The 10957-nt window shown below is 45.6% G+C and overlaps 1 protein-coding gene across 7 annotated transcripts in view; it reads right to left on the bottom strand.

Annotated features, from left to right (window-relative positions):
• The window catches only part of DCTN1 (dynactin subunit 1), a 1835652-nt gene that overhangs the window by 216207 nt on the left and 1608488 nt on the right, over positions 1-10957 (bottom strand). For all 7 annotated transcript variants that reach the window (XM_044063298.1, XM_044063299.1, XM_044063300.1 and 4 more), the window contains one exon: positions 10318-10510. In XM_044063298.1, the coding sequence (XP_043919233.1) occupies positions 10318-10510 (193 nt within the window). The remainder of the gene's footprint in view (positions 1-10317; positions 10511-10957) is intronic.

Below are 10957 nucleotides of genomic sequence, written 5' to 3'. Positions count from 1 at the left end.
AAGAATGCTGTAGAGGTGGCTGTAGCTCTGGTGGAATGTGGTCTGACATTGGCTGGAACAGTCTTTCCATGAAAGAAATAACAGAATCTGATGCAATGTCCAATCCATTTAGAAATAGTCTGTTTTGAAATTGCTTTTCCTTGGACTGCAGGGGCGTAAGCTACAAAAAGTTGTTCAGACTTCCTACTGGCCTTGGTTCTGTCCAGGTAGTATCGAAGTTGCCTGTGAATGTCCAAGGTATGCAACAGTCTTTCCCCCTTATTCTCAGGATTGGGGAAGAAGGCAGGCAGATGAATGGCTTGATTTAAAGAAACCCTAGATACCACCTTTGGCATAAAAGTAGGGTTGGTCCTTAATGAAACCCTGTCTCTGTGAAAAATAATAAAGGGTGGTATTGCCATTAGGGCCTGTAACTCCGAAACCCTTCTTGCTGAGGTAATTGCCAACAGGAAAGCTGTCTTCCATGAGAGAAATTGCAAGTCAACTGAAGCTGCTGGCTCAAATGGAGGTAGAGTCAGTTTTTCTAGGACAAAATTGAGGTCCCAGGCTGGCACTGGGGCCTTTCTTGGTGGCTTAATGTTCTTGATTCCCCTGAGGAATTGCCTTAAAGGGTGAGAAAAAAACAGGAGGATCAGTGTTGTATCTAGCTGAAATAGCAGATGCATCTATCTTTATGGAAGAATATGAGAGGCCGTTCTTTAACATATCTGCCAAATATTCCAAGATGAGTGGGATGTTCAACAATGATGCATCATGTCCCTTGCTGGTATTCCAATTGCTGAATCTTTTCCATTTTGCTAAGTAAACTTTTCTGGTGGATGGTCTTCGAGCCTCTGCCTTCTGAACTTCCTTGGAGAGAGATAAGCTGAATTTATTTATGGGATCTCCCAGGCTGTTAGCTGCAATGTCTGAAGATTTGGATGCAGTGTTTCGAAATTGTGTTGAGTCAAAAATAGAGGCCACTGGGGAAGGGCCCACCTCCTGGTGTGACATATGCTCCGTAGTAGTGGGTACCAGTGTTGTCTTGGCCAGTCCGGAACTATTATGATTCCCTTGGGTTTCTCTGCTTTGATCTTTAGTAATACTGAGGTCATCAGTGGCAGAGGTGGGAATGCATAGATTGCTAGGGAGTTCCAGTTGAATGAGAGGGCATCTATTTTCCAAGCTTTTGGATGGTATGTCCTTGTGCAGAATTTTGGTAGAAGATGGTTGAGGTGAGAGGCAAATAGGTCCACTTCTGGCTTGCCCCATGTCGAAGTGAGTTGTCTGAAGGCCTTCGGATGTAACCTCCACTCGTGTGGATCTGTGAAATTCCTGCTTAGGCTGTCCGCCAACACATTGTCTTTTCCTGGAACAAACTGGGATTGTAACTGGATGTTTTGAATGACATACCTGTGTTTGCCTGGCTCACCGAGGCCCACCATAGGAATTCCTTTTGTAGGCATGGAATGAGTGGTATGATTGTCTCCAAGTTGTTGCTGTGTTGAGACCAAATGCTTTTTAGGTACCATTGAAGCTTTCTCATGTGTAGTCTTGCTAATGGAACCAGGAGAATGCAGGATGCCATGTAACCCAGGGCCTGTAGGAATCTCCTTGCAGTCATCTGGGTGAGTTTTGCTAAACCTTTCAAATAATGAGTTAACTTCTCTTGCTTGTCTTCTGTCAGGTAAGCCATCTGAGAGGCTGTGTCTAGTTTGGCTCCTAAGAAGATTATTTGCTGGGATGGCTGCAGTCTTGACTTTTGGAAGTTGACTGTGTATCCCAGAGCTTGAAGTAATCGTATGACATAATCCAGGTTTTTTGTCAACATCAATTTGTCGTCCGCTTGTATGAGGCAGTCGTCCAGGTACGGGTAAATTTGTATCCCCTGGAGCCTGCAATGAGCAATTACTGAAGCCAGGCATTTTGTGAATACTCTGGGCACAGTAGATAAGCCAAATGGCAATGTTGAGAATTGATAATGCTCTGGCCCTGCAAGAAATCTGAGGTATCTTCTGCAGCTGTGTCTGATAGGGACATGCAGGTATGCCTCCTTGAGGTCCAGAGTAATCAGCCACGACCCCTTGCCCAGCATGGGAAGGAGTTGCTGTAGAGTCAGCATTTTGAACTTTGGTACTATGAGAAAGGTGTTTAATGTGGACAAGTCCAGTATTGGTCTCCATTGAGATTCTTTTCTTGGAACAAGGAACAGTCTTGAGTAAAACCCCTGATCTTGTTCTTGTTGTGGAACTCTTTCTATTGCTTTCATCCGAGTCAGCAGAGTGATTTGCTTGATAGCCTCTGCCCTCTGATTTTGTGGTAGGTTTGGCATGCCTTGTTTTCTTGGTAAGGTATGAAAATGAAACCTGTACCCTCGGTCTATAATGTCCAAATCCATTTGTCCTTTGTCAGTCTGTGCCAGTTTTCTGCAAACAGAGATAACTTCCCGCCCAAGGGAGCTTCTAGTTGTTCCCTGGTAGGCGGTAGTAGAGGAAAGTCATTGAGATTGTGGTTGTGGGGCAGGTGAAACCCCTCGTCACTTCTTTGGTTTCCTGGCTGCCATTGTCGCCCCTGTAAGGGCCTCTGTATTGGCCTCTTCCTCGGCCACGTCTGTTCTTACCCCTTTGAAACTTTTCTGGATTAGGAAAGGACCAGTTTTTTGAAGGCCAATTCCTACTGAATCTGGGGTGGAACCTGGAGGAAAGCTGTCACTGTCTGAACTGATTTTGCTTTTTCTTCGATGGTCTTTAACACATCCTTAGCATTTGCACCAAAAAGCTTGTTCTTTTCCAAAGGTGCATCCTGAAGTTTTGCTTTTACATGATCTGGTAGAGGTTGATCTTTTAACCAAGCATGTCTACGAATGACTGCCCCTGTCATAGCTGCCCTACATGAAGCTTCCAGTGCATCATATCCACACTGCAGGAAGTGATTGCTTACTTGCTGAGTGTTATGTACAGCTTCCTGCAAAGTCTTCCTGTCTAAAGGATCAGGAGTGGCTAATGTTTTTTGTAAATCTTCTAACAGATAATCCTGATATTGTAACATATGAAAAAGGCAATTTAAAGCTCTCATAGATAAGGTAGTGGATGTGTAAATCTTTTTGCCCCATCTCTCTAATGACCTAGCTTCCCTGTTGGAGGGCAAAGGATTTTTGAGGTGGAGGCTGAAACTCCTTTAGGCCCCTGTGAAATAGTTTCCAAATCAGCAGTATGGGCCCTGAATAAATGGGAATGAGTTTCTGGGACCCTGTAATACCTGTCTGGCTTGGCTGGAGCAGGAGGAAGAGAATCAGGGGTAGCACTAGAGTCAGAATACAAATCATCCAGAACATCAAGTACAGGAGGAATAGCTAAGGGCCTGTGCTGAGGCTTCTTAAGGAAAGTCCTAAGCGTTTCCTAGAATCAGAATATTCCTGACCTTGCCACTTGAAATGTTCCCTCATGGTGTGCAGAACTTCCCCAAAAGAAATATCCTCAGGAGGGGAGGCCGAAGGGATGGAATCTTCTGCATCCGAGTCCTCATAGGTCTGAAAGAGCTCTTCCTGGCTATCAGAGTGGACAGAGCCCTCAGAATCTTCATCTGAAGGAGTAGGGTCAGAGGGTTCAACCCGGGGCCTTTTATCAGGAGGGGGCTGGGATCCTCTCTCAGGATGGGCCTGTGAACCTCTAATCATGGAAATTAAAACAGCAGCCATGGACATAATTTGTGTCTCTGGAGTCGGCTGAGGTAAGGATTTAGAAGTAATATGCTTTGTTTTGCTGGCTGCCTTAGCCCTAGTGTAGGCCTTAATAGACATGGCCATAGGGGGCCTGGCAGCTCCACGTGCAGGAGTGACCTTGTCTACAGCAATGGTCTCAGGCATTTCCTCGGTTTTGGTATCCGGAGGAAAATCTATAACTGGCGTCGGAGTAATGTCTGGAAACGGAGTCATCGGTAATGCGGTGTCTTCGGTTCGGAGCGGTGGAGAGACAGTCTCAGAGGGAACCGGAGCACTCGCGCTAGGTTTTGGCGTGGAGTCGGTAGTAGACGCGGGCCGAGGATGTCGGTCCCGGTCTTTTTGCTATTTGGGAGTTTGCGATGTCGGGAGATCCGACGGCATGGTGTAAGCAAAATTATTGCCGAAGAAATCTTCAGCGAACTCCGCCCGGTGCCTGAGAGTGCGCTTGTTGAAGCGAGCACAGGCTACACAGGCCGAGACGTCGTGGTCTGGGCCCAGGCAAGGGAGGCAGCAAGAGTGGAAATCCTTATGAGGTATTTGTTTACCACAAGAAAGACAATTGTTAACTTTTTCAGTAATTTCTGACATCGGCTGAGGCAAGAAAAGGTCCCCAACGGGGTACTTAGCTTTTTTGATGACTTCGGTATCGTAGAATACAGGAGCTGATGACCGGCACTTGCGAACTGCTTCTGCTTCGGGCACCGCGTGGCAAGAAAGACTGAAGAAAATGGCGTCGGCTGATGCTTATATACTCCAGCCGCTCTGACGTCGGAGAGAAATGCGACATCAGCCGACGTCGGACCCAGACTTTGGAATCCGGCTGACCGAGGGCTGCCTGAGGCAGGACAACCCACATGTTATGACTGCAGTTGCATTCTTGAAGGACATCTGTACTATGTTCATCGTGCATACAGCTGCAGCCATAACAGATGGGTAGAATCCCAAAGCTAAGAAAGGGGTGGTAGGCACTAGGTGGAACTAGGAGGAACCAGAATGCCTTGCAAGACTGTAGTGGCAAAGCCCACTCTAGATTTGGAGTATAACGGAAGGTGGTAGTGCTTGGAGAAGGTATGCACAGAACTCCAAGTGGCTGCTTCCAAAATGTCTTTGGTAGGAACTCCTCTGAGAAAAGCTGCAGAGGTAGCCATGGCCCTTGTGGAGTGAGATCTGATGCCTGTAGGTACAGTTTTGCCATGGAAAGAATAGCAAAAGCATATGCAGTGGGCTATCCATTTTGAGATAGTCTGTTTGGAAATTGGCTTTCCTTGAGCTCCTATAGCATAGGACACAAAGAGCTGATCTGATTTCCTGAAAGGCTTTGTTCTGTCCAAATAACGCAGTTGTTTGTGGATGTCCAAGGAATGTAGTAATCTCTCCCCTTTGTTTTGAGGATTAGGATAAAAGGCAGGTAAGTGTATAGCCTGATTCAAAGCTACCCTGGATACCACTTTTGGCATAAAGGACGGGTTGGTTTGTAAGGAAACTCTGTCCTGATGGAAGATGATGAAAGGCTGCACAGCCAGGAGGGCTTGTATTTCCGATACCCTACGAGCTGAGATAATAGCCAGAAGGAAAGCTGTTTCCCAGGACAAATACTGCAAATCTGATGAGGCAGCTGGCTCAAAAGGAGGCAAGGTCAGCTTTTCTAGAATGAAATTGAGATCCCAAGCAGGTATTGGTTGTTTCCTTGGGGGGTTTTAGATTCTTAGCCCCTCTGAGGAACTGTCTTAAGAGGGGGTGAGAGAATAAGGGTGGATCAGTGTTGTATTCTGCAGAAATGGCTGAGGCATGGATTTTGATGGAGGAGAAAGAAAGTCCACTGCTTAGCAGCTCAGCTAGATACTGTAATATTTGAGGTAAATTCAGTTTTTCAGGATCCTGGCCCTTTTTCTCATTCCAGACAAAACCGTTTCCATTTTGCGGAGTAAGCTTTTCTGTTAGACGGCCTTCTGGCCTCCAAAATGACATCCTGCACCTCCTTGGAGAGTAGGGTCTGTTGTGATGCTAAGGAATCTTCCATGCGGCTAGATTGAGTGTTTTTAGCTGACTGTGAATAGTTTTGAAGCTGTGCTGAGTCAGAAGAGGAGGCATTAGAGGCAGGGTCCATGGTGGGGAATGCGTCAGACTCCTCAGGAGTGGGCACCAGTGTTGTCTTGGCCAGTCTGGAGCAATGAGAATCATCTTTGGTCTGTCTGCTCTGGTTGTTAATAGAACTTTGGGCAACAGAGGAAGAAGTGGGAAGGCATAAACTGTCATTGATGTCCAACTGAAAGAGAGCGTCCACTCTCCAGGCCTTTGGATGAAAAATCCTTGAGCAGAATTTTGTCAATTGGTGATTTTCGTGGAAGGCAAACAGATCTATGTCTGGCCTTCCCCATGCTTGAATTATCTCTGTAAAAACTTGAGGATGCAACTTCCATTCGTGTGGATCTGTCATATTTCTGCTTAGGTTGTCTGCCAGCGTGTTTTCCTTGCCTGGCAAGTACTGTGCTTGTAGTTCGATTTGTAAGTCCAGGACCATGTTCCAAAGTGACATGGCCAGTCTGCATAGGGGGTATGAATGGGTTCCTCCCTGTTTGTTTATGTACCACATTACTGTGGTGTTGTCCGTCCTTATCAATAGTTGACCTGGTTGCAGGAGGTCTTTGAAAGCTATAATAGCATTTATTACTGCTAGCATTTCCTTTTGATTGATGTGTAGGTACTTTTCTTTTTGGGACCATTTGCCCTGAATGCACCGATCTGTCATGTGCGCCCCCCCAGGCATAGTCCAAGGCGTCTGTTGTGATGACTTGATTTGCTTGAGGCTTGCTGAATGGGAGACCTGTGTTTGCTTGGCATGCTTGAGCCCACCACAGAAATTCCTTTTGAAGACATGGAATTAGTGGTATTATTGTTTCCAGGCTGTGGCTGTGTTGAGACCATAGGTTTTTCAGGTACCATTGAAGTTTCCTCATATGCAGCTTTGCACATGGGATTAGTAAGATGCAAGATGCCATGAATCCCAGAGCCTGCAGGATTTTCCTTGCAGTCAGCCTGGTGCAATTTGCTAGTGTTCTGAAGTATTGAGTTAGTTGCCCCTGCTTCTCTGGCGTGAGGTAGGCCACTTGGGTGTTTGTGTCCAAGTTGGCACCCAGGAAAATTATTTTCCGAGAGGGTATTAGCCTTGATTTCTTTTTGTTGACTGTGTATCCCAGAGAATTCAACAACATTATTACATAAGCCAGATGTTTCAGAAGAATGTGCTTGCTGTCCGCTTGGATCAGGCAGTCGTCCAAATAGGGGTATATTTGTATCCCTTAAAGTCTGCAGTAGGCAATTACTGATGCCAGGCATTTCGTGAACACTCTGGGTGCAGTAGATAAGCCAAAGTGCAACACAGAGAATTGATAATAGGTTGAACCTGCAAGAAATCTGAGGTATCTTCTGCAATTTTGTCTGACTGGGACATGCAGGTATGCCTCCTTGAGGTCCAACGTTACCAGCCAAGGCTCCTTGCCCAGCATGGGAAGAAGCTGCTGTAGAGTGAGCATCTTGAATTTTGGTACGAGTAGAAATGTGTTTAGGATGGATAGGTCCAAAATATGTCTCCAATCTTTTCCCTTCCTTGGTGCCAGGAATAGTCTGGAATAAAAACCTTGACCTTGTTCGTGCGTAGGTACCTCTTGAATAGCTTTCATGTCTATGAGATCTGAAATTAGTCTTTGTGCCTCTGCCCTTTGATTGTGTGGCAGGTTTGGCAGGCCTCTCATTTTTGGAAGGGTGTGAAAATGGAATCTGTAGCCTCTGTTTATAATGTCCAGGATCCATTTGTCTTTTGTGACAATATGCCCCATTTTTTTGAAAATAATGCCAGTTTTCCGCCTAATGGTGCTGCCATTTGAGTCTTACTTGGCATGCAAAGGGGAAAGTCATTGGGCTTGCTTTCTGAATGGTTGCGAGTTATCCTCACCGCCTCTTTGTGTAGGAGCTTGCCATTGTCTGCCTCTAAACAATCCTTGGGATTGCCCTCTGCCCCTCGGGCGCCTGTATCTACCTCTTTGGGGTCTGTCCGTGGCTGGAAAGGACCAATTTTTGGAAGGCCAATTTCTTCTGAAACGTGGGGGTTGTACCTATAGAAAATCTTTCACTGTTTGCATTGATTTAGGCTTTTCCTCCATTTTCCTTAATACCTCCTCAGCATTAGCACCAAATAATACATCCTTTTGTAGAGGGGCATCTAGTAATTTAGCTTTGACATGATCTAGTAAGGTTTGTTCCTTGAGCCAGGCATGTCTACGTATGACTGATCCTGTAACAGCAGCTCTACATGAGGCCTCTAGAGCATCAAAACCACATTGTAAGGTATGTTTACCCACTTGTTCTGCACTATGCATCAAATCCTGCAACTCCTTCAAGTCTGGTTGTTCAGGTTGTGACATTTTACTTCTCAATTGTGATAACAAAAACTGTTGGTACTTTAGCATATGGAACTGACAGTTTAATGACCTCATGGTTAAGGTGGCCGAGGTATATACCTTTTTTCCCCACCTTTCTAAGGATCTGGAATCTCTCTCGTAAGGTAATGGACTTTTAGCAGTGGAGGCCTTAATTCCCTTGGGGCCCTGTGAGATAGTTTCTGGGTCAGCAGCATGGCTTTTGTAAAGAAATTGGTGTGAGTCAGGAACCCTGTAGTACCTGTCAGGCTTGACTGGAGCTGGAGGTAGAGAATCCGGGTTAAGGCAGGCCTCAGAGTACACATCATCTAGTATGTCCAAGACAGGAGGTATAGCTAGAGGCCTGTGCTGAGGTAGCAAGAGAAATTCCCTAAGCCTTTTCTTGGAATCTGAATAATCTTGGCCTTCCCAGTGGAAGTGTTCCCTTAAGGTATTCAAAGTTTCCCCAAATGAGTAATCCTCTGGGGGGGGGGAGACAGAGGGGATGGACTCCTCAGCATCAGAATCTTCAAACGGGGAGTAAGAATGTTCCTGTTCATCAGAGTGCTCTGAAATAATGGAGCCCTGATCAGAGGAGGGGGATTCTTCCTCCACTCTGGGACTTTTGTCCGGGGGGGGGGGGGGTTGAGAACCCCTGATAAGAGTAATCAAATCCTCAGCCATTTTAAGCATCTGTTTTTTAGGCATGGGGCCTGGAGATGGGCCCTGTGTAGCTTGTCTTTTAGAATGCATGGCTGCTTTAGACTTAGTGTAAGCCTTGATGGAAAGGGAAGAGGAAGGTCTGAAGACACCTTGAGAGGAGGTAGACCTGTCCACATTTTGAGATTCACCGCCAAGAGTGGCTTCAGTATCTGTAGTCGGGGTGTGGGCCGAGGAGCCTGCGACCTCGGGCACAGGAGACACCGCCAATGTAGTGTCGTGGGTAGTCAGGGGCTGCGTAGGCGCCTCGCTGAGAACCGGACCACGTGTAGTCGGCTTTGGCGTGGTGTCGGTAGAGGCCGCGGACCTCGTGGGTCGGTCCTTGTCTTTGCGTTTTTTAGACAAAACTGGAGTCGGAGTATCCGATGACATAATATAGTTAAATGTTTTGCCAAAATAATGCTGGGCGAACTCCGCCCGAAGCTTAATGGTGCGTTTGTTGAATGTAGCACAAAAGCGACAGACCGAGACGTCGTGGTCTGGGCCTAAACAAGGAATACAGAGGGAATGGAAATCCTTATGCGGTATTTGCTTCCCACATGAAATACAATTATTAACTTTGTCTGACATCGGTCTGAGGCAAGAAAAGTTTCCCCAATGGGGTACTTAGCTTTCAAGAAGACTTCGGTTGCAAAATTTTCGTAATTTCAGGAGCTGGCCGACCGGCACTTGCAAACTGCTTCTGCTTCGGGCACCGCGCGGCAAGAAAGACTGAAGAAAATGGTGTCGGCGGGTTATTTTATACCCCTGGCGCACTGACGTCAGGGAAGAAGCGACGACAACTGACGCCGGACCTAGACTTTGGAATTCGGCTGACCGAGGACCCGCCTGACGGCAGGAGAACCCATCTGTTATGACTGCAGCTGTATGCACGATGAACATCAATAAAATTACACATGATGGACCTGTAAAGACAACTGGCACAGTTCAGTAGCACAAGAAGCAAAGTCAAACAAGCACACCATGTGGTCGACATATCAAAGTCAAACAAGCACACCATGTGGTCGACATGTCAAAGTCAAACAAGCACACCATGTGATCTGACTATTTTTGGTTGCTTGTGGTGCACTATGCATTTGATTTGGTAAACAGTAGAGCAACTATAATGCATTTTTTGCAGTAAGGCAATATACCCTGAGCAATGTCTATTTTTTTTTTTTTTTTTTGCTCAAAAATTTATTTTTCTTCTGTTCACAACTACAGGCATTCTCACCTGACACAGCTTCAAGAATTAGTGTGAAATGAACAAGCAATGAAAAGGAATCGCAATATATGATGAGCCTACTTTTCAAATCATGTTGCAAACATTCTGATACAGAACAGATAAGTTGCTCTTCCAAACACAGCAGCATTTGACAAAATGCTTGCTGGACCATGCTACAACCAGGAGGTCTTTATATTATTACAGCTGTGAAAATCTTCTTGGACTAATGTGTCCCAGTTTGTGTTACTTTTGACTCTAAATGTTTATGACATACTTGCCTGTTTTTTTATGGGTTATATCAACCACCTTGGTTGAGGCACTCATCTGATGTAGCATCTCCAACAATTGGTTTGTCTTTCTGTAGAGGGCACCTGGTGCAATTTCTGGTAGCCGTCCTTCCCTCTTTAAAGGTGGCAATTTTGGAACATGCAATGGAGGTAACTTGCTAAGGTCAGCATTCATCTGAGCAATCTAGAGAGAGAGAGAGATAGAGAGAGAGTCAGTTACTCGGTTTTGTTAATTAAGCACGAGTCAAAAGCATGTCAACCATCAGGTCTCATCCCTAAAAATTATAATAAATGCATTCCATTACATTTCATGAAGCACACAAAGTACAAGAAAACAAAATTGAAATTTAGAAATACAACCTTACTAAATACTTGGATCTGTGGGCAGTGATGGTGAGACACATAGGTTCAAAGGAGATTTCTAGGCTAACGGCTTAAAGACCCTTACAAGCCTAGCCAATATGACCTGATTTACTCAATATATGGGCCCTAGGGGCTAGATGATGGCATACATTTTTGCCTGTGCATTGAGCATCTTACAGATTGCCCCTGTCCATAAGGGACATAGGCATTACCTACCTCAGGTGTGAATCTGTGATTCCTCATCCATTGATCCAAATTACATCTGAAG

The sequence above is a fragment of the Protopterus annectens genome, chromosome 2.part1 (genome assembly GCF_019279795.1).
Source record: "Protopterus annectens isolate FY-2018-M chromosome 2.part1, PAN1.0, whole genome shotgun sequence".
In the NCBI taxonomy this organism is placed as follows: Eukaryota; Metazoa; Chordata; order Ceratodontiformes; family Protopteridae; genus Protopterus; species Protopterus annectens.
The sequence above is the reverse complement of the archived record's forward strand: the minus strand, read 5'-3'. Positions and strand labels throughout refer to the sequence as shown.